The 25,043-nt window shown below is 39.2% G+C and overlaps 1 protein-coding gene across 6 annotated transcripts in view; it reads left to right on the forward strand.

Annotated features, from left to right (window-relative positions):
- LOC149543414 (uncharacterized) overlaps positions 1-25,043 on the forward strand; it is a 198,315-nt gene that overhangs the window by 45,969 nt on the left and 127,303 nt on the right. For all 6 annotated transcript variants that reach the window (XM_089798205.1, XM_089798204.1, XM_089798201.1 and 3 more), the window contains one exon: positions 1,640-1,717. Coding sequence is in view for 2 of the 6 variants with exons in the window: in XM_089798201.1 (XP_089654327.1) it covers positions 1,640-1,717 (78 nt within the window). In the remaining 4 variants the exon portion in view is untranslated. The remainder of the gene's footprint in view (positions 1-1,639; positions 1,718-25,043) is intronic.

Below are 25,043 nucleotides of genomic sequence, written 5' to 3' on the forward strand. Positions count from 1 at the left end.
GCCAACTTCATTCTGGTTCATCTTGCATGGCATTTAGTTTAGTTCACACTCTCTTGTCAGTGACACCACTTGCATTTAACTGGAACCTTTTCGTAGTCCAAGTTCTGCACTGGTTCCTTCTAAGAATTTCAACGCCGAAGCTTCCAGCAGTCCTTGGTTGAGTTCTATCCTCATGCATCGTGCACATGATGAATTCTTCTCTTTGTTTTAAGAACAGTGCATTTTCTATTTGTGTTCCAAGGTGTTAGTAAGACCTTGCATCACTAAAGATGCAGGATTTTTCCACAAACTGAGAAAGTCCAAATGATTTCTGTAATTAGATCAAAATTTATGTTCTACTTAGTAAAACCTGTTGGTACCCATATGTCAAGATCCTTCCTGATTAAGAAAAATAAAAATTCTTTAAAGGGATGTGCAACTGTGATAATAAACAACACACATTTTTTTATGCTTTTTTGCTTTCAATAATTTCGTACCCTGGTACAGAATTACCATGAACTTTTAGAGATGGCCAAATATTGGAAAAATTCTACTCCATAACCTTCTTATTGAATTCCTTCAGAATATTTTGAATCTTCTCTTCAAAATGTTTAAAATCCATAACCTTTTTTTTAAAAAAGCCTTAAGAATATTTTGAACCTTCTCTTCAAAATGTTTAAAATGAGTTATCTCCTATCTTTCAATTATGTAAGGGTTGTCTCAATTGTTTTTCATCAACCCTTGTGACAAATCATTATGAAGATCACTTTTGACCTGGTAGAAGGTTGTAGCTAAGAGAACTTTCAAATGATTTGAGAGGGAAGTTAAATTATTGGTTCAAGACTGCCATAATAGGAGAGTCAATTGTAGAAACTGGAATGAATCCCAAATACAACATGAAGGCTATAGGGACAAAATGAACAACAACTAGAACAAGAATAGGAATCACCTAGCATCCATTACTTTGAATATGTTTGAGTGCTTATGTTGAATCTTAGTGTAGTTCACTTGTCATTATCGAATGATGGGATTATGAACATTAAAGTTAACATAAATGTATAACCTTCATGGGGTATATTATGAATAACATCACCATTTTATGCATTCTTGAGTTGTATTTTAACAAACATTGTAGGAAATTAATAATATTGTGTTGTTTAATTTTATGGAGAAATCAATCATTTTTGTGAAAGGCTACTGTTTGGGAATGATCATATTGGGCATTGATTTTTCCTAGCCATTGCATTATCTTTGAGAAGGGGTGCCCAAGTTCATCACTTGAACCTACTTCTCATCAACTTCATAGAAACTCTTGGATTTCTAGGAGGTTGATTGTAATGCTATATGAGCAAAATAGAAAAAATTATGAATCCTTTGTTGAAGTAATGGTTCCCAAATAATTTTTGTAAAGATTGTGTGGACTATTAAACACAATACGAGGCCAAGACTAGTTTCTTGAGATATTTTTTCTTTCAGTAGTCTGAGTATATTCTTTGATGATTTATCAAAAACAATGAATCCTTTGTCAAAGTATTGGTTACCAAATAATTTTTTCAAAGATTATGTGGACTATTAAACACAATGCCAGAACAACATATGTTTCTTGAGATCCTTTTTAAAATTATATTACAAGTAAATTCTTCCATGTTTCTATGTGCAGGATGTGGACTGTTTCTATGCCCAGACTGAAGTACTTAAAAACCCACACTTGAGAGATCGACCAGTTGGAATTACACAGGTGGTTTTCCTAGTTCAAATCAAACAAATGCTTTTCTTTTTGAAATACATTTTACGATATAAATTAGTGAAAAATTCTTCTGTACTCTTCCATGGTATCTACAATGGGAAGATACCGAGAGAAACATGCAACACATTAACTAATTTGAAGTTCGTAGCATTCTATTAAGTTCTAGTTCATAATTTTTCAGTGGATAAAATATCAAAATGTGTTTGTAGTTTCTGCCAATATATATCAACTTGACATTAATTGTCTCCTTTTTTGCATTGTATTCTATTACTTTGTGTCTGTAAAACTACTCGGAATATTTAATTAAAATTATACAACCACATAGACATGCACAGACACATACTTCACATGTTTGCATATAAATTTTGGAAAATACAAACCATTTTCATTTGTATCAAAGTCAATGTTTGTGCTCTTATTATTGCCATTCATTAATGGTAAGCTTTGTCAATGCCAGTGGGAAAAATACAAATGGGAAGCACTTATGGTTGGTATAATTGTTGGACACAACTGGTCACACATAAAAATTGAAAATACGTTTGTTCATTACACTTTAGTTCAACATTTCTTCTGCAAGTAATGGGGACATTGCTGCATTACTCTTGAGTTTTCAGCATGGGCGGACAGGGAAATGGGTTTCCATGACTGTTTTTGTTGCCATTTTAGGGAATGACAGGGATGGCAGAGGGGAGTGGTATATAAAAATTAAGGAAAATTATATGTGTGTGTGTGCGTGTGCGTGTGCATGTGCATATATATATATAAAATTTCAAATATATTCATACGATAACATAGATAAAAGTAAAATCATTGATAATAGACACATGCATTATACATATCAATTGAGTTGACACTTGAAATGAGAGTTCAAATTTCAATTTCATACGTTCATTGAATCTGAAAACACTGTCAATATGCATGAATAAGGAATATCAAAATTCCCGAAGGCTGCAACTTTCATCAAATGAAAAGTATCATATCCTATATCATTGCATCAATGTATCATATAATACCAAATTTCTCAAAAGACTCAAGTCTTAAAGTCAAAACTCAAAAATAAAACCAAGATATTATGCTGCTGCCCCTAAACCTTCATCAAAATTAGTGCCACTGCAACTGTGCGCCTCAAACTTAAAGCTTGCATCATCCTACAGATACCTAACCAATCCTTCTTGTTGGCCGTCTCATCAAGTTGGGCAGCATCTTCAGGATTACTTTCCCACTGTAAAGCTGGACTCTATCGATACTCTACAGTCTGACAATCTCTATCTCGCAGAGCACCATGCACAACTTCTTGTATGAGGTAAGCTTATTATTCTTGATGCAATGGATAAAGCCATATGTAAACCAATTCTTCTCTGCAGTAGAAGAACTAGAAACTTGTGAGTGGAGGCAAATGGCAAGTGTCCTCAACTTTGGTGCATCTAATCCATGCCATTGCCACCATCCCATAAGATTTTTGTTGTGCCATTACTACTCTATCCATCTTCACCTTTGGTGTGCTGAAGTTTGGACCATAAAGATTTGAGAGGCAACCCATTATTCATGAAGTACACTAGATTGCTTAGGTGAATATGTGATTTCCCCTTATGTAGTATTTTAGGTTTGGGACAAATTTCTTATTGAAAGAGACTTCTCTTTGCTAAACTTATATTCTAAATGAATTTGGGTAGTAACAATATCCAGTTCTTGAATATTCACTTCATTATTATTAACTCAAATGTAATAAATGATGGAGGTTATCTTGGGCCTGCAATCCTTATGTCTAGATATTAATATCAATCTGAGAACCTGATAAGGAATCTCATTGAACCAATCAACTATCTTAAAATCGCTGCTTAGATTAGTTATTAACTCTTTAGTAATATCATTGTTTCAAAACATCTTTTGAAGCATATTAACACTAAGGATATATGCTCTTATTATTATGAATGAATCAATGTTTGTCATGACTATTGTTTTTAGATATATTGATTGCTGCCATAGTTTGCTACAGTTTATATTTAATGAATTACTCTAGTTTGCTACAGTTTATATTTAATGAATTACTCCTTGTAATCTCACATACGTCGTTACTTTCAATTTCTTCAGACCATACTTTCATATCTGTTGATATTAATATTGGATGCCTTACTCTTAGGTGATGGCCTTTTAATGTTCTTTTTATCTCTCCCACTAATCGTATCCCTTATAGCATAACTAACTGCTGCCTCTCTAAATTGTTGGTGTTGATTATATCTGCTACCGATTGACTTACCATTATGCCTTCTTATGACACACATTGATTAACTATTGACTTGAATCCACTTTTACCTACTTTAGTTGACTATCATTAATGTATAATTCATCGGGTTTGTGTAGTGTTTGTTGGGTGGAAATTTTTCAACTGACAGTTTTGTGAAAATCCAGTGGCAAAATAGGATGACCAGCCACAACGTATGGGACAAAGTCTCTCCTACCTTATAGGAAAGGTTCCACCTTCTCATCATTCTTTGGATCAACTCAAGGTAAGCAAGAAGTGGAGATTTTGAAAGGGTATTACCAATATTCTTTCTTCTTAACACTCAGGAAAGAAACCACTTACCCGTAGAGTGAGTAATGGACAAGATGGAATCTCTAACTACACTTCTATCTAAAGCTTGAAACAGTGATATCGATAAACCAACACCAACTCCAAGGCTAGTTGAAAGAGTAACCGGTTTGGCTCTAAGTCCGGTCTTAATCTATTCTATAAGAATAACCTTCACTATTGGGGCTCAAAGACATCCAGAAGTAAAGAACTCTTACTATTTTCGTGAATTAAGAACGTAATACAAGCTATAATCAAAGCTCCTAGTCTATGTATTACCACAGTCTCTTCCAGTCAAAGCTTCGAATCCAATTGTATCTTGACTCTTTATGCTGAATTATTTAAACCAAACAATAAAAGCATGAATCAAAGAAGACAAATAGAAATCACAGTCAAAGCGTCCAATTTTTAGTAATCACAATTGCACTCAATCAAAGTTCAGCGCCAATTGCTTCTTTATTCACTTTTTAGCCAAAATAGTACTACACAATCAAGTTTATGCTTGCACAATTTCTTCAGAGTTTTCTTGCATACCAACAAAAGATGATTTTTACAATGGGAGGACACTCCTTTATATAGGCGAAGGAGTTGAGAAAAAAAGTGTAGGAAAAAGTGGGAGCAATTCAACCAACTTTGACCCAATCAAACTAGGTGAGAGAAATTATTGGATTATATGTCATAAGGATATGCAATCGAATTACATTAATTACATAATTTCATGCAATTCATTCTCTCCAACTACAAACATGAAAACTAAAGAAAGAAAAAGACAGAAGAAAGATGCAACAATCCTAGGGATTTTCTGAAGGGCCTTGTACTTGGCGATGCAATCACGTACTATATGAAGATCTTAGATTTCCATTGTCTTTGATATTGCTTCAATTCTGACTACATCGACATATGCTGATTTCACAACCTTGTAATTTGGTGAAAGAAAATTCCATAGGCGCTTTGCTATTGATTTGTATGTAGCAAACTTGTTCATCACGTGTAATCAGAATTAAGAATTGCACACAGATAATGAATACGAACATGAACAGCAACTAGCAGAACTCTTATTATTATTCGCATATACCCACAGTACATTATACTTCCATGATAAGATATGATCTGATATTCTCATTACAATGCTTCCCGAAGGGGTTATAAATACTTTTCGAAGAACTTTCATGAAGGTATCTGTCAGCCAGATACATTATGTCCGCTACAAACTATTTACCCGTCGGCTGCATAACAAGAACTTTTCCGAAGGGATCCGTCGGCTGATACACAATTTCCTTTCCGAAGGGACCCGTCGGCTGATACACAATTTCTTTTTTGAAGGGACCCATCGGCTGATACACAATTTCTTTTCTGAAGGGACCCATCGGCTGATACACAATTTCCTTTTTGAAGGGACCCATCGGCCGATACACAATTTCTACCGACGACATCATCCCCCCCAAAAAGAAAAGTCGTCTCCTGACGACTATTACAAAATCTCTGAGACAAATCAACAACCAAAATACATTGACTGACTAACTGGTCTTCAACACTGTCACCTTAGCCAATTTGACATCTGACCTTGATAGCCACCTGTGCCGCTTTTGCCTTCCAATTCCGAGTACACTGAACCAAGTGTCGCTGCACTGCCTCCAACTAGATGATCAGCTCCTCCCGAGTTCTCTACGCATCCACCAAGACAGCCTCACGGCCAACACCTACTCTCAGTGCCTCTGATACACAGACACTCCATGCCTGCCGCTCCAAGTCTTCTCAACTGGTTAGACTTCCACGACTGATATTCGCCACGACTGGGGGTCCAGGGGGCAACGCCCCCGGCGGGGTCTAGGGGCAGCGCCCCTCGCCGCCAAGACCAAATTAGCACTCCGAAACCCACACAAAACTGCACGGAACACACCATTTCTGTCATTTTCTGCCGATTCTACACTCTTTCTGGCAATTACTGATGCTTCCCCTTCCCATGGCATCATCTAATACTCATTCTGAGCAACTTGATTCTATCGTTGTTTTTTTTTTTTGTTTAGAAAACCTCTTGTCACCCTTCTGTGATGAAATCCGTACGGCTTCAATCTTGACACTGTCTGCTGATTGCATATGGATGCCTCCTTCCTGGAGCTGCCACGTACACGGGTTTTGATGAAACAATTCTGAAGGCGTCTTCACTATTTCAATCTTCTGGAAAAGCCGTACTGCAATATCCCACCAATTCTTCAAAATCCGTACGATGGAAAATAACAAAATTGGCTCCAAATTCCGTACGTTAACCTTCTGAGGCTATCAAAATCCGTACAATGGTTTCAGTGCAACTTTTAAAAACCGTACAGTGCAAGAAAAAACCATCCCACAGCAAAACCGTACACCAACTTTGAAGATGGAAACCGTACATTGTCTTTAAAAACCATACTGCAAGCATGAAATCCGTACGTTGTCTTTAAAAACCGTACTGCAAGCATGAAATCCGTACGTTGGCTTTAAAAACCGTACTGCAAACATGAAATCGGTACGTTGGCTTTAAAAACCGTATTGCAAACATGAAATCCGTACGTTGGCTTTAAAAACCATACTGCAAACATGAAATCCGTACGCTGGCTTTAAAAACTGTACTGCAAACATGAAATCCGTACGTTGGCTTTAAAAACCGTATTGCAAACATGAAATCCATACGTTGGCTTTAAAAACCGTACTGCAAACATGAAATTCGTACACCCTCCTTCAAATATGAAAAATCATACGTTACTTCCATTTCCCTTTAGATGAGAACCCGTACGGTGTTGTCCCTTGCAATTATGAAACCATACGGTACTTTCCAGAAACCGTACGATACTTTCCAGAAACCGTACGGTACTTTTCAGAAATCGTACGGTACTTTCCAGAAACTGTACGGTACTTTTCTTCTCTTTTTTTTTTTTTTTTTGGTTTAATTTTTTTGAACAACTATGTACAATATTTACATATGTACAGTACTTACAGTCTTCTTCTCTCAGTTGTTCGTCCATGGAGGTGCGTTACTTCTTTCATGGCAGACATTCAACTTTGATCTATTCACGGTGTCGGCAACTTCCTTTCCGTCTAGCATCCATTGTTTTACTACTCCATTATCACCCACTTCCCGAATTTGATATGGTCCGACCCACTTAACTCTGAACTTGCCTGGGTTGATCTCATTTCGTCCATCATACCTCAACGCCAACTGTCCTGGTTGAAACCTGCTACGCCTGTTCTGTGTCATCTCCATATCGCCTAGTTTGTTCCCGAAGCTCCGTACCATGGACTCCGTCAGCTGCCCCTTCTGTTCGTCAATAACACTTCCATTCTGTACTGCTACAACTTTTATTGAACCCTTCCTCTTTGTTGCCTGTGCAGATCGTATCGTGTGTCTTCCTTGCCGTCGATACCTTTCTGCTATATTTGTGGTTTGACATAATACTTTCTTCTTGCGCAGTCGTACAGTAGAATCTTTCCTTCTTTTGGGTTCGTACTGTATGTTCTGTCCTTCAGCTTCAGTCATATCCGCGTTTCCTTCTTCGGCTTCTCTATGTTGCTTCGAACATTCATTTCCTCCTTTGGCTTCTCCATGTTCCTTCGGACATTCATTCTTCCGTCGGCTTCTCTGTGTTTCTTCGGACATTCATTTCTTCCTTCGACTTCTCTGTGTTCCTTCGGACATTCATTTCCTTCTTCTTTCTTACCTTCGTCGATCCTTAGCATATTACAACTTGGAAAGAGCTCGTAATCCTCTATCTGCCAGTGGTAAAGACCATTTATTGAATCCAGATAGTCATCTCCTTCCAATCGTAGGACTCCCTCCTGATCGGGTTCCATACTCTGCCTCCTCTCATCGTCTTCTCCTTCAAAATCCGACGATAAAGCTTCTTCTCCAACCATCTGAGTGTGTAGATCGATGACATACTTGCGGCCTTTGCTTTCAAATGATAAAGTATTTTTCTTCCAATCGTGTTTTGCCTTGGCTTGTATCAACCACCCTCGGCCCAGAATGGCATCATATCCTCTCCGTTTCAGTGGGATCACGACAAAGTCCAACAGGAATGGCTGTGTTCCAATCATCACTGGTTGTGCTGTCAGGACTCCCAATGGCTTGATTCCATGTTGATCGGCCGTTAGCAGCTGGAATGTAGGCGGCCATAATGTCGGCTGTACCAACTTTTTCCAAGTGTCTTCAGGAAACACATTGACACCGGACCCTCCGTCCACAATTGTTTCTGTCAATACAGTCCCGAGAATGCCCATTTCAACAACCGCCGGATAGCGTCCGGATGAAAGAGCTAACAACATCGGATCTTTTGCACTTGTGCCACTTTCCTTGTCTTTTTTGTCCGCTGCACTTGCTCCACTTTCCTGCTTCCTTCCATTTTCTCCTGGTAGTTGGGCAATGGGAACGATGTTTGTGAGTGTTGATCGGAGTTGAGGCATAGTGAGCAACAAATCACTTATCCTGACGGGTATCTCATCTTGCAAAATTTTCTGTACAATGTTCTGTTCTGCGCAGTTTCATACGGAAGTACTCAGCGTGTCCTTCAGGTGTGTCGTTTCTGCTTGTGTTGCTTTCTGGATCTCTACCCATGCTTCCTCCAGTCTCTTCTTTTCTTCCACCGAGTCGGGGTACACTTTCGCTTGCTGCTGTGTGATGGCCAAAACCTCTTCTTCGTTTGTCATGACGGTGATCAAGTTTACTCCCGACTTCGGACACCTAGCATCTTCATGATCACCAGGTCCACACCATCTGCATAACAATTTCGGTGTGTTCGCCGTTGTACACTCTCGGGCGAAGTGACCCCACAGATTGCATGCGCGGCATTGAACAATCGGTCGACCATTCGCATCATACTGAATTCGACTCCTTCCGCCTGTATTGTTGTTGCTGCTATTGTTGTTATTTTGACTGAGCTAGGTTGTTTCTGTATCCGCCCGATGTGGCACCTTCCGTACTGGTGTTCCCGTTCCCTCCTGACGGGGATGCCTCCTGTGACAGGAACACTTGCTGCGGTGTCCTTGTTTTTAAATTGAAAGGGCATTCCTTTACCGAGTGTCCCAAGATCTGGCAGATTTCACAAAATTGATCTTTCAGGTAGGATCCCTTCGTATGGCCTTCTTTCTTACACTCCGTGCACCATAGGTCATTGCCCTTAGTCTCCTTGTTCATGTTTTTGAATTCCTTCATCATCCGCATCATCTCCTTCTGGAGGGCCCGTACCTTCTTATTGCTTTCTTCGTCATCGCTGCTATCTGCTGCTGAAGATGCATCGTCTTCTGAATCGGACGAGCTGTTTTTCTTCTTCTTCTTTGTCTTCTGGTCACTTTCGAGGTATGCTTCATTGTATGTTGATGGTGGCACGATCTTCATCTTTTTCTGCAGCTTCGGGTGAAGGCCTTCAATGAACCATCTTTTCTGGAGCCCATCTGCCGGCTTGTTCTCCATTTTACTGATTAAGTCCTTCAATCTCCTAGCAAAGACCCGTACTGTTTCAATCTTCTTTTGCTTGGTATTGAATATCCCGCTACAATTTCATTATCATCCCGCAAAAGTTGAAATTCTGCGATGAACTCCTTACTGTTATCCCAACTATTTAATTTCTGTGGATCAGCATCAGTAAACCAATCAATCGCAACACCCCGTAGGGTAGCGGGAAATTGTCGGATCCATTCGTTTGTATCTGTTATGCCGTTTGCCCTCCAGATCGTTTCACATGTTTTACAATGTCGAATGGGATCAGCTGCTTCATCACCATCGAATTTAGGCAATTTTTCCTTCGGACCTGCCATTATCACTGTATGTCGAGGGTTTTGTTGTGTACCTGCGCTGTTTTGCACTCCCGCGCTGTTTTGAACACCCGCGCTGTTCTGCACACCCGCACTGTTCTGGACTTCCGCACTGTTTTCAACACCCGCGCTGTTTGGTGAAGAAGAGGGTTCGTCAACCGAAGCTATTCATTCCGGAAGTATATCTCGATCGAAGAGGTCACTCCATGCTCATGCTCCTTCGGCATTCCGAGCTGTGCGAGTTGATCTCCTTCCGTTAGGATTCTCTTCCCGTGGCGTATGCAGGTTCAGAAACTCCTCCCTCGCTTCTTCCACCAAATCAAGCCGTTGTCGAGTCTCCTTCAACAATCCTTCTGCGCTCTTGTTTCGGTTGGGAATCTTCTGAAATCTCCTTCGACACTCTATTTGGTGAGACAAAATTAAATTTTCCTACGCAACGCGTATGTCATCTTTTTCCTTCAGCTTACTCTTATCTTTGTTCAATTGATTCGGCATTTAATTCATATCCGCTTGCCTGTGTACCAGGTCCATCGGGCAATGACGCCAAATGTTTACCGTACAGGTTAATTAAGAATTGCACACAGATAATGAATATGAACATGAACAGCAACCAACAAAACTCTTATTATTATTCGCATATGCCCACAGTACATTATGCTTCCATGATAAGATATGATCCGATATTCTCATTACAATGCTTCTTGAAGGGGTTATAAATACTTTTCGAAGAACTTTCCCGAAGGTATCCGTCGGCCAGATACATTGTCCACTACAAACTATTTACTCGTCGGCTGCATAACAAGAACTTTTTCGAAGGGACCCGTCGGCTGATACACAATTTCCTTTCCGAAGGGACCCGTCGGCTGATACACAATTTCTTTTCCGAAGGGACCCATCGGCTGATACACAATTTCCTTTCCGAAGGGACCCATCGGCCGATACACAATTTCTACCGATGACAATTTCCATTGTCTTTGATACTGCTTCAATTCTGACTACATTGACATATGCTGATTTCATAACCTTGTAATTTGGTGAAAGAAAATTCCATAGGCGCTTTGCTATTGATTTGTATGTAGCAAACTTGTTCATCACGTGTAATCCAAATCCTTGAAAATCATGATCAGCATTAACTTTGATTTTATACTCTAAAGTTATTTCCTCCTTCATGACCAAGTTGTCATGTTCAGTGAGGATATTATATCCCATTTGTTCCACATTGCACATGATCTCTGTTTCAATCGATTGATCTCTACTCGAGTTGTCCTACCAATTGGTCCAAAATTATCACAATCTACTTCGAGCTTAGGATATACTCTCTTGAGGCAATTAGTTTTCAGCCACTTCTTAGTATTAAACAAGATGGATTGAAATCTATCAAACATAGAAGCACTTTCTTTTTGTTGCTACTGCATGGGAAAATGACACTACTTGTCAAAATCAGCCCGATGGTATTTTGAATCAAGAATGTTGTCATCATCTTTAACATGAGAATTGAGTGGGATCTCAATCATGTTAATATCAATGATTTGTTGCAATGTGAGCCTGCAATAATCTATCTTCATGATATCTAGCTCTATGGGAAAATCAATCCACATGTCCTCTATACAATGAACAAAGGTGAATGTTCTTTTGATCTTTGAATGCATACCTCGGTAATTGAAATTATACTTAGCCTTGAACTTCTTTAATGTGATAAGATGAAGTTCTGCCTCCATATTTTTCACCTTGTAGACCGAATTGATCATATACTAACCAATAACCAAGGGCTTGGCTGTAGTGATACCAAATTGTGGCCTGTGTTGAGTATTCTGGTATGCTTGAACCTCCGTCAACTGTTTGGCTAATTCCATAAGAATAATTTTATCAGTAGCATATCTTGACAGAGTATATGGTTCTCCTTTGAAATAGCCAACTCTCAAATAAGTGAAAGTTGGAAACTGCAAAAAGATAGCACCAAATTGATCACTTGTTTATCAAACTGACACCTGAAATGTCCAAAAAATGCATCTTGGACTCTCCTGTATTGATACTTGCTCTGTGTCAATGTGATTTTATTGTAATAGCTCCAAAGTGGAACTTGAAGCCGATCGCCTTTAGTTGAAAGTTTTGAGAAGGATCCCATAGATGCAACAATGTAAACGAGGTAAGAGTTCATGAAAAAATGGTGTTGATGTCCCCACATTGAGCAACTGCTTGCATAGTGTTGTATTGATAAGCTCTCCTCAAAAGATGCGGTCGTCATTGTCAAAGATTTGAATGTAATGAAATTAAAGATTTTTAATGACATCCATGAGGCCATAACCCAAGGGACCAACATAAAACTCCTTATTTAGATTGATGCGATTTCTCCAGGCTGTGCCTTTTGTTGTGAATGAATGAATGAAAGATTTTTAATGATGTCCACGAGGCCATAAGCCTAAGGGACCCACATAAAACTCGTAGTTAGTCTGATGTGATTTTTCCAAGCTGTCCCTTTTGTTGTGAATTTGCATAAGTAAAATGGCCCCCTTGAGGAGTCTTGGTCCTTTGAAAAGGTCTTTAATGCTATTCACTTTTAAAGTTTCTTTGTGCTGGTTGCGAATGTCCTCATATGCGGTGCAATCCTTGAGATAGTGCCACTCCGTTTTCACCACACCCTCGTTGCAAAATCTACAAATTCTGTCCTCCCACTCTTCCTTAGAGACCTTCCATCTGCCAGTTTCACATCTCAAACAGTGTGAACCAGATCTCAATTGGGCCATTAGGAGTTTTGCCTTTCCTTTATCTCAACTCCTAAATACTCTTTGTCATCATCTTCGCATGTGGGATTAAATTCTTTAACATCATAGGCTTTTTTCTACCTAACTGATTTGCCCACCTAGTAGATTTGATTTTTTCTGCCACCCATTTTTTTTATCTCAAAATTGTTTTCCGAGCACTCTTGGTAGTCAATGTTCCACTTGTTGAACCATTTATCATTTTGTTTCTTCCATGTCTTCTTTCGACGAGCCAGTTCTTCGTCGACTACCTTACTAGGCCAGCGATGTGCATCCATTTTACCCACTCTTTTAGATAGCTCAACAATCTAACAATTGTCGAGGCCTCCACCAGGAGCATGCCCACCTCCGCTAAAATAGTCTCGTATGGAACTATTGATTTGATTTTGAGATTAGTTGTGATGAAGTGTTTCTGAATTCTTTCAATTTGCCACCATTTATGGTTTGATACACTGCTGCCCCATACCTCGTTGCCATATAAAATAATCGGTATCACCAACAACCCAAAGAGGATTTTCTTAGTCTTCTAGTTCCGTAACTCCACTGTCTTGCACCTGTTCTGAAGAAGATAAGATGCCTTCCATCCCCCCTGTATCCTTTTTGATCGTCATGTTTCCGAACTTAGCCAGTAATGGAAATCTATCACCAGATACACGTATTCTTCTACAATCTCTAGTGCTTTGTCATTAAATATGAAATTGCATTGTTGTTTTCTTTTCCTCAAGGAAAATACTGTGATCTTAGTCTTAGAAGTGTTAACCTCCATTCCTACCTCTATGCAAAAGGTTTCTAAGTTCTTCAAATGTTCTCTCAGCCCCTATGCTGTTTTAGCAATGAGAATAAGGTCATCAGCATAAAGAAGTAATCTGATCACATATTCAGCGAGCCAAATACCCTCTCCATTGGCTTTGTTTACGCATTCCTCTAACTTGTCAATATAGAGGCCAAACAAGTTAGGAGATAACAGGCACCCTTGTTTGACCCCTATGTTGCTGCCAAAACATTTCGACATGCCCTCTTTGGTTCTGATTTTCGCCTTAACCTGTTCATAAAGTTTATAAATAACCCTATACTCTATTGGGACCTCCAATTCTTCCATCCTATTCCATAGCTTATCCCTAGGGACGGTGTCAAAAGCTTTCTTAAAGTCAACAAAGCTTCAAAAAGCCTCTTCCCCCTCTATTTATCCCACGCTTTTTTGATGAGGTACCTTAGGGTAATGTAGTGATCAATGGTGGAATGTTTTGATTTTAAACCCGCTTGACCCGTAGCTCTTTTCCCTTCTTTTTTGGCCCATCCACTGATTCTCCACTCTACCATACTCCCTTAGAGTTTGCTTAATAGGGGGTTCACCATGATGATGCAGTAGTTGGAAGGGTTGTTGACATTCCCGCTTTTGTGGAGAGGAATAACTACACTGGTGGTCCATTTCGTGGGAAAGCAACTTTGCATAATCATATCAAAAATGTTCTTGATGTGCGGGGTCAACAAATCTGTACCCCACTTTAGAAATTCAGCCCACAGCCTATCAATATCCTGAGCTTTTCCACTCGCTAATCTCCTTATCCCTAGAGTAATGTCTTCATCAAAAAATATTTCATCTGAGTTGTTGATTGTGGGGAGTGAAACTTCATCCTCCGCTCTCTCGTTAAGAGTCTTTGCATATTTTAACCGTTGGGAATCCATAATTTTATTTCCAACCTGTTTTCTAGCTGCTTGTAACTTCCTCCAAAAATCTTTAGGATTGTGCTTTCCTAACATGATTGTCTCCTTCCTCCGATTAATCACATATTCTTCTTTTTTGGATTTGATCAGCTGTTTGTATTCTCTTATGATTGTTTTGTTATCCTTTCTCCCTTTAAATTTTCTTTTTGTGACCTTGTATTCTTCGTCATACCATGGGTTAGCCAGAAAGGTGTTTGAGATGCTCTTCTTTATTCTTGTTCTCTTACAACCCTTTAGTGCTTCCTGAATTAGTGGGATCAGTGAGCTGCTGTTGATGTAGCTTTTCTTATCACTGTTTTCCTTGATATTCGTGATGTCATAGCGCATTTAGATCTGCTGTTCAAGAGCGGTGCAAAATATTTTTTTTATTTTCATTGTTTATAAGAATCTTGCCCTCTTTATGTCCTTTTGTGCTGCAATTTAGGACCTAATCACTTTTTCGCCTTTTGACCTTCATATAGTATTTAATACAGAGGGGCATATATTCTGAATTTAGGTCCATAGGACATTGTTTAATTCTGAAATCAGCTACCTTGGTGATGGTTGATTGTGAACATATCATATAGTCCACCCCACTTTGTCTGTTATACGTTTTACGAGTAATTTTGTTTGATTTTGGCCACATCTTCATACCATTACAACCAATCAACATGTGGAGGATACATAGCCCTAAGAGTTCAGTTCCAAAGTGAGACACACCACCTTTTTCATCCTGTGAGGTCTATTTACTAATACTATCATTATCTTCGTTTAGCCACAAGGGGTTGTTGTCCTCTGTTAGGTCATTGCTCAATGTAATGTCCCCATTTGTTGCTAGCATCAAAATTTTAGGGATTAGCCTAATATTGGATCCTCGTAGGCTAATGAGGATGGTTGGAGGGTCTTTTGAGGATTGATTCATCTCCAACATTCAGTGATTTATGGATTTGGCCTTCGTTTGATATCATTTGGACTTCATTTGCCATACTTACTATGTATAGTAAGTTAGGACTAATAGAGATGGACCCTTTCTATTTTTAGAAAGTGTATTTGGTCACATGGGGAATTATGAGGAGAGTCTCCTATTTTAGACAACATGGCAATCAGACAAGTATTTCAAGAGATATTAAAGTTCAAGTGACTTAAGTGATTTATTTAAATATTTTAATGTTATTATAAAGTTATAAGGTAACTTAAGTGACTAAAAAGACGAAATTGGCTTTTAATCCCACGTTGCTTAGTTGTTTGTATCTTCCCTCATATCGAGGTTATAAAAGCGTGGAGCTACATTGGGATTCACACCACGAATATATGTTATTTTGCAAATCCTAAAGGTTGCTTAAATGTGACTAGATATTTCCTAAGGACGAAACCCCTTAAGGAAATTAGTGAGGCTGGACGCAAACCTAGTACTGACATTTCACTTCATAGTTGAGAGTTGAATTGATTCATTTGGTTTATAGGAAGTTGGAGTCCCCATAGTAGATAGAAGTAATAGAGATTTGAAGGTAGTACCGGTTATTGGTAATGTAGAGGCAACAAGAGCAGGCAGACTAGAGTGCACACAACAGAAAGGTTGATAGTTTACACAGTCGAATTGCAGTTTTAGCTCAGTCTTTGGATGTCAAACGGTTGGGGTGATGAACAACCCAATGTGACCAACCTTAACACCTAAAGCCGACAGCAAGTTCGGAGTAAGAGTGGGAGCTGAATGCAAAAGGGAGAAGTGAGTGCATAATTCTATAAGGCAGCATCAGGTTATCCCCATGGCAATAGTGTAGATGTAGCATCCTCCAGCAGCAAGTTCTTCCCTCCACACAGTCTGCATCCTCTCTGGTATAGTAGGTATTGGGGTGGTCAGTGAGTAATGTGGCATCCATCTGAAGAAGTATCGATAGTGGTTGGGTGAACAACAGGAAGCGAGGATCATTCGCAACTTGCAGTACCGACATTTTGGGTCTGCATACACCACTCCAGGTTCCTTTTGTTGTAATTCATCTTGGCATTTTAAGACTGTCATTTTATGATAGTTAAGAAGTATCTCATTTAAAACTCGCATTTCAGTTGGGTTTTGCTGTCAGTTCTTATATTAGAAGTATACATATCAGTGAAATAATATTGTCCTTCTTGTGCCACCATTTGTATAAATCATCTTGGACATTTGCATATCATTTGTTTGGTCAGTATACCATCGGTTTTAATAACAGTCCCAGCTGGAAAATCACAGTGATATCAGAACATTCATTTTGACCTTACACACAAACTGTTTGTAAGAATGTCACTCGATGAGTTTTGAATTTTCTACAGTTCCTAGGATTGGGATATTACAGTGGTATCAGTGTTGGTCTTCTTGCTAGCCTGTGGATTTATAATAAGGATTTATCAGAAACAGTTTGAGTTGAGAGATGGAGATTGTTGAGTGAATTTGTAAGGAGCTGAAGATTTATTAATTTTTTGAAGCTATTTGGCTTGAGTGATATCATATATCTCTTCTTGTTCGACTACAATCATTCTTAAGTATCGGGAAGACTATTGATGTCATGTTTTTATATATTTGCTGCAAGCAGCTTGAAATATCATAGAAACTGAAGTTATCTTCTGCCGTGAAGGAGATGCATGTGTCGTGAGCAGTCTAAATAGGTTCGGTACGGTGAGGAGTGTTTATGCAAGTAGAAGTCCATTTGTGAATGCACTAGTGCAAAATCGTAGTTTTGGAAGATAGTGGTATTGTGATTTTTGCTATCATCACAGAGGTAATAAAAGCCAGGAGCCAATAGTGCTATGAAACAGAGCATTGTTTAGTAGCAGGTACAAGAAAGATGAAGTGAAACACGTACAAGGCACTCAAATGGCCTGTAATGTGAATGAACAAGAACGAGAAGTGAGGGAAACTTTGTGGGCTATTAGTAATGGGCAGAACAATATTGCCACCGCACTTCAGCAGCTTACAGGTGTTATGCAACAGTCAGCTCTGCCTCATAGGGCAACCTCGAGTCATCATAGTGGAGGTGGTAGTGTGGCAAGATCACCCCAATCTGCTAGGGCCCCCACACAGAACACTGATAGGCCTTTGATGCCCGTTTTTAATGCAGAGGAAGAGGTAGCACCACCTGTGACACCAAACTTACTACCTGATAACGTTATGGCAATGTACAATTAATGGGATTTATTCCCTGATCTAGTTAAGCAAAATTTGTCCTTTGTTCAATACTTAAATAAAAAAAAAGGAGAGTTTGTCAGATTCAGTGACAATTGAGAGGACAATGAGGTATATGGTTTCTGCCTTTAGAAGGCCGACATGGAGATTACAGGGAAGGAAGCTTGAGTTTTTCCCGACAGGTGTTTATGATGCAGATGTACCTGTATTTAGTACAACACCTGCTAGTCCTATTTGCAATGTTGATGATGGACTCAGTTTATAGAGATCAATAGATGTGTCAGTACCCTTGGTGGATAACGACACTAAGCTTCAACACGTTGAGGCCCCTAGAGTGGTTGCAGTTAGTGCAGGGACAATTGATGTAGTTGTTACTATTGATACTTCAGGCTCTCTTAAGGAGGGAATTATTATTGAAGATTTTTATGAGAGTTGTCATAGTGTTGCTCTAGTGCAGGAGGCAATTGCTTCCTTAGGTGGGACCGATGCATGTATGGAGTCACCTAGCTGTGATGCTGGTAATTTGGCTGTTACAATGGAGTCAGTAGATGTGGGTTCATGCTCTAGCGTTATTGATTCACAGCCTGGCATAGAGTCATGTGTGCAGGGTCAGGTGACGACAATTGAGGCTCTATTAGGTGATGGGGATGCAGACAGTATGGACACCTCTGGTGATTTGTTGGATGATGCTATGAGTTGCACTGGATATGATACCCCTTGTCAGATATTGGGTGATGACTCTGATGAGGTTTTGGAAGAGTCCCAGGATTGATGTTTACAGGATCTTACTATTGAGGTGGAAGCTGAGACATGTGGGGAGATTGAGATTGTGGGGGCTTCTATTTCTTTGAAGGAGTTGTTTGAGGTACATAGTAGTTGTATCTTGGATGCAGAGTTGTGCAAGGACAATAGCACATGTATAAGTGATCTTGTGGTGGATAGTTTTGGTTTAGTTTCCTATCATAGTGCAGTTATTGAGACACAGAGCTTGCATAGGAGTGAAGGGTTACAAAGGCATCATGTGACTTATCAGCTGAAGGTGAGTGATAGTAACATTTCTTCATCTCTTGCTCATTATGATGCTATTCGGCATATGCTAGCTACTTCTAGTTGGGGTGCCCCTATGTCAGATGAGCACAATGATAGTAGTATTTCCTTAGCAAAGGTTCATGCGCTTTGAGAGGCTGTTAGGATCTTGAAGCATAGTTACTCTCAGTTAGTTGATGATAGAGATTACCTTGTGGAGTGGGGTAACACCTACTATGAGATGTTGTTAGGGAAAGAGGAGGTGATTGAGCTCACCCAGGAGCTTGAGGTGAGGGTGGACTCTCTTCAGTACACTTAGTTGGCTCTTTAGGAGTCATAGTCACAGTTGGGTGAGGTTACCGTGGAATTAGAATGGGTACAGTCAACACCAGCCCCAGACCCTGTTCAGTTACATATTGTGGTTGGTTGTGAGTTTGCTTCTACGATCAAGGATGAGGGATGTGATGATCTGGTGAACACATTCGTCCAGGATATGAGTGTAGTATATACAGAGGAGGTGAGAGCATCAGTGGAGACGAACTCTCATGGTGATTTGCTTCCTTCTAGTGGAAGTGAATTTATTTCTTCTTTTCATACAGCTAGTAGCATTGGACAGTTGGCATTGTCACATTTTTAGAGAGGTTAGTTGTGGATTGCGAGGGAGCAGATTGATGCTTCCACATATAATTTCTACTGTACTGAGTCATTCATGGAGTATTTGTTGGAGGTTTCATACAACATATCTGAGGGTGCTCTCATTTGGGGCTCTCGTGCTATTTGACGATTGGTGAGGAAGATTGTAGAGACCTTGGCTACAATGCTTCCCAATAGGGATTTTAGGGGGTTGCCCAAGACCCTGCCCGACCAATAGTTTAGAGTTAGAGATTGGAGCCATCTTCTGATTTTCAGTTTGATGATGATGAGCCCTTGACAGAAATTGGGAGTTTTTATCGGCATTACATTGTGAAGAGAGCTCATCACTTTTCTTTTGACCCATAGGTAGAGGACTTGGTTTTCAACGTTATGGAAGGTGATAGAAGGTCTGTTATTCATTATATCCGCAGAGGGCATACTTCTCCACCAATGGAGGGAGATTCTGAGATATAGGGTATTATGAAACAATTGGATGTGCAAGTGAATGAGATGAATCAAAATAAAAAATGGATGACCTAATTGATTTCTAAGCCAAATTTCGAGCAGAGAATGATATCACTTTTTCTAAGAGTGGCAGGTGATGATACAGTTGCGGCTTCAGATTTGTAGGACATTTCTTATGAGACATTGCATTAGTTGGGCACAATTGAGGTGGAATGTGATGAGGATTTATGTCAGGTTAAGTCACATGATGCAGTGGTTGGCATGAGTTCTTTGGATCATGTATTTGATGGCGATGCAACGATAGTGAGAGTAGGAGCATGTGAGGATATTGTCATATCAGCAGCCACTTCAATGTTGGTTGAGCCATCCAATGAGGAGTTTAGCAATATGCATGTGGTTGTATATGTGTGCTCTAATGATAGTACATTTGTTATTGTTGATGAGGTGAGCGATGTAGTGATAGAGTCATGTTATACTATTGATCAACAGTGTTGATGTTCACTTCATGAATATTCCTACATTTGACATGGATGCAACATTGTCTTATGACAATCTGTTGTTTGAGGTTGATGTTGATCACTCACCTTAGTGGAGTTGGGCTCAGTTTTCGCCATTTGTAAAGATTCAGTTTTGTGTTGCGGCAATTAATAATGTTCCCATGTCCCCAAATTTTGACGTGGCTACACCTATGGTTGACAGAGTTGACATAGTTGGCATGAGTGCATATGGTTCTCTTGTAGTTACGTCTCTTCAAGGGATTGTTGATCAAGATTCCAGTCTAGTTTATATTATATGGGTGAGAACTAGGATGAAGATATTCCTTGTGGGGGATTCTTCTGGTGATATTCTAACTCCTTCATCATTAGCACAAGTTTTGAGTGCTATACTGCAGGTTATGTTGTTGGTCCTGATGATGTTAGTGTTATACAGTTGGTTCAATGTTAACAGGGGTGTCACATACTACTTCATTTGGGATCCAGGTGGAGGTTGGAGTTCACAATGATTGCTAGGTTGCTTGAGGTCAAACAATCTCAAGAAGGGAGGACTGTAATGTCCCCATTTGTTGCCAGCATTAGAATTTCAAGGATTAACCTATATTGGATCCTCGTAGGCTAATGAGGATGGTTAGAGGGTCGTTTAAGGATTGATTCATTTCCAACATTTAACAATTTATGGATTTGGCCTTTGTTCGATATCATTTGGACTCTATTTGCCATACTATGTATAGTAAGTCAGGAGTAATAGAGATGGACCCTTTCTATTTTTATAAAGTGTATTTGGTCACATTAGGAATAATGAGGAGAGATTCCTATTTCAGACGGCATGACAATCAGATAATTATTTAAAAACATTAAAGTTCAAGTGACTTAAGTGATTTATTTAAATATTTTAATGTTATTATAAAGTTATAAGGTAACTTAAGTAACTAAAAAGACGAAATTGGCTTAAAAGGCCACATTGCCTAGTTGTTTGTGTCTTCCCTCATATCAAGGTTATAAAAGCGTGGAGCTACATTAGGATTGACATTTCCTAAAGGTTGCTTAAATGTGATTGGATACTTCCTAAGGACAAAACTCCTTAAGAATATTTGTGAAGCCGGACGCAAACCTAGTACTCATTTTTCATTTCATAGTTGAAAGTTGAATTGATTTATTTAGTTTACAAGAAGTTGGAGTCCCCATAGTAGATAGAAGTAACAGAGATTCAAAGGTTGTACTACTTATTAGTAATGTACAACCAACAGGAGCAGGCAGACTAGAGTGTAGACAATAGAAAGGTTGATAGTTTACACAGCCGAATTGCAGTAATAGCTCAGTCTTTGGATGTCAAATGGTTGGGTGATCAACAACCCAACATGACCAACCTAAACACCAAAAGCCGGCAGCAAGTTGGGAGTAAGAGTGGGAGCTAAAAGCAAAAGGGAGAAGTGAGTGCATAATTCTATAAGACAGCATTGGGTTATCCCCACGACAATAGTGCAGATGTAGCATCCTCCAGCAGCAAGTTCGTCCCTCCACATAGTCTGCGTCCTCTCTAGTATAGTAGGTATTGGGGAGTCATTGAGTAAGGTGGCATCCCTCTGAAGAAGTATTGATAGTGGCTGGGTGAACAACAGGAAGCAAGGATCATTCTCAACTCGCAGTACCAACATTTCGGGTTTGCATACACCACTCTAGGTTCCTTTTGTTGTAATTCATCTCGGCATTTTAGGACTGTCATTTTATGATAGTTAAGAAGTATCTCATTTAAAACTCGTATTTTAGTTGGGTTTTGTTGTCAGTTCTTATATTAGAAGTATACATATCAATGAAATAATATTGTCCTTGTGCCACCATTTATATAAATTATCTTGGGCGTTTTCATATCATTTGTTTGGTCAGTATACCATCTGTTTTAATAATTGTCTCAGTTGGAAAATCACAGTGATATTAGAACATTCATTTTGGGCTTACACATAAACTGTTCGTAAAAATGTCACTAGATGAGCTCTGAATTTCCTATAGTTCCGAGGGTTGGGATATTACACCTAGTTGAATAGCTTGGTTACTCGCAGTCCTAGCATTAAAATCTCCTATAAGGATTGTGTTACCAGTATGATTAAAATAAAGCACATTTTTCTTTAAAGCTGCAAATGGGTCTTCATTGTCTAGGTGCCTCTTTTTATAGAATTTAAAGCTTTTTGGTGCAAAATAGCATGCTGCTAGCCATCTGATCTCCTCATCATCCTCAATCTTCAGCCATATAAAATGTTTATTTGGGTTGTCTTTCTCCAATTTTATGTTTTTGTTCCATGTATCTTTTATCAAGATAGTAATCGCTCCACGACCTTTACCTGTCTTTGTTTCCTCATTCCACATGGAGACTTTATTGTACCCTTCAATCTGGAATCCTACACCCCTCATGTTCATGTGGTTTTATGAGACAAATAATGTCTTGCCCCTCGGCTATGGGCCCCAACCCTGGTCCTCTTCTCCATGGATATCCTCTACAATTCCGACTCACCATGTTTAGATACTTTTGTGGGGCCCTAAGTTCCTATTTTTGATTCGCTGATTTATTGGCAATCTATGCTTTACTGTTTTTCATCCAATCCGATTTGCCGGCAACCCTTGCTGATTTTACTTTCTCCCACTCCTTCCTCCTTTCCTCTTGTTGGTTAATGGTCAAATCCTCGTCTAAGTATATTTGGTTGTCTTTGAGTAGGCCCCCATTCTTCAAGATTGCACTCTTGTCTTCTATGTTGCTGAAAGTAACTCTCACATGTCTATTTTACCCCATTTCCATACTGCTCCCAATTCTATTTGCTTGCCGGATTTTACCTGTCCAATTTAATTTGTCCCTAAGGAAATCATGTGTCAAAATCTCCGTTTTTTCACATTCCCCATAGTCTTATAAGCCTTTGATAATGATGTTTACAGCCTTTTCTTGTATTTCTTTCTCCTCTCTGATTTGTCTTCTGACTTGTTTTTGAATGACTTCCTTTTGTTCCGTGGATGGTTCATCGACCACTTGTGCCCATGATTTGGCCTCTTTTATTTTCTCTTTTAGTTCATTTTCTCTTAGCACCATGCCTGCTAATGTTGCTTGAACTTTCTCAATTTTTGTTGTGGTATCTGATTTAGTTATTTTTTCCAAGTTATTTTCAATTTTCAGTTTCCCTTCGTTCAAAGCCTATTTGATAGTGATAATTTCTTGTTGCCCTCTCTCGATGTTATCTTGAAGGTTTAAGACTTGCTTTTTCAACCATTTGTTTTCTCTTTCAAGTTCCTATTTGGTTATTGTGACCTCCTGCAAATTTTCCCTCTTGCTGTCCTTTCTCCTTCAAGGCCTCTATCCTTCTTTTCATGTCCATAAGGTCATTCAGATACATTTCCGAAGGCCAAAGCAAAGGAAAGGAGGAGGGGCTGTAAGGTTCTTGTAGAAAGCCCCCCTCGCAAGTTCCTTTGTCTACCCCATCTTTTATTTTAGGAATCCCTATCATAGTTTCCTGAGTTTCCTCTTGTACCGGTGAAACATCGTTTGTTTGTTCCTTTGTATCAATTACTAGGTGATTTTTAGCTGTCCTTGGTAAAATCATGATAAATTTCCTCTTTTGTAGTTGTCTTTTCTTCTTTTGGATTCTTTGTTTAAGTATCCTTAGGTATTTCTTTTTATTGACGAAAATGAATTTGGTGTTTACATTGTGATGCTCTTAGTGCTGCGTCTCTGGCGAGATGTACTAGCGATCTATAATAACTTTTGGTTGTGACTACATTTGAGGACTACATAGCGACCACTGTGCTATCCTGAGGTTGTTCAAACACTGGTTTAGGTTCCCATACTGTTGCTTGTCATGGTCTTGGGTTTTCGATGGAGGACCTCCTATTCTTAGTTTCACCATATTCTGCATTGTTACTAGAGGAACGAGAGGTCAAACAAACCCCAAGGTCCTAGCTTCTTGGTTTCCTAGCTCCTTAGTTCAAGTGAACCACATTTGAGAAGTCCCGTTTGGGCCCTTATGTATCCGTTGGCAAAAATCACTGTGTGTAACCCTAGATATAGAATCTCTGTATGTTTGTGTTCATTGTGTGTTTAGGTGGAGTTCTTTTTTTGTTGTGAGAGAAAAGGTGAATGTAGTTTTCGGGTTCCAAACCGCTCATAGACAAAATACAGTAGAAAGAAAGGAAAACGAGGGAGAGTTTGCAGAATCTGACCTATGGCTGCCACTTTTCGGAAAACCTTGCTATCGCCTGGTATTTGAAAAATGAATTTTTACGTCCATGGTTCAAAGTCACTAGACCCTTTGAGACCACATATCCTACTAAGGAGAGTTATCAAATCTTTGCATTGTGACTTGAATTTAGATCTGTGAATGGTCTTGGACCATCTTGAAAAATTATTTCTTCTGACATCCAACGAATATGCATGTATATACCTTTGATAATCAGCCTTCTTCTCATCCCATAACTCTAAAGACGTCTCTTTTGGTCATAGTAATGAGAATCGCAGCAATTCACACGATTCAACAGTTTGATTCAAGCCAAATGACTTTTTGTGAATCGGTGAATCGAATCAATGATAAAGGGTTTATGAAATAAGTTACTAAATTTCAAGGGTTTTTTAAATTTGTTGATTTGTGGCTGATTCGATTCCGATTCATGGCTGATTCGCGATTCAATTCAGCCTTGCCGATTCCGATCCGATTCCAATTTTTGTTACTTTGCTTTTGATAGATCTACACAC

This window comes from Cupressus sempervirens, chromosome 8 (genome assembly GCF_028749045.1).
Source record: "Cupressus sempervirens isolate cs-2001-9-10 chromosome 8, ASM2874904v1, whole genome shotgun sequence".
Classification (NCBI taxonomy): Eukaryota; Viridiplantae; Streptophyta; class Pinopsida; order Cupressales; family Cupressaceae; genus Cupressus; species Cupressus sempervirens.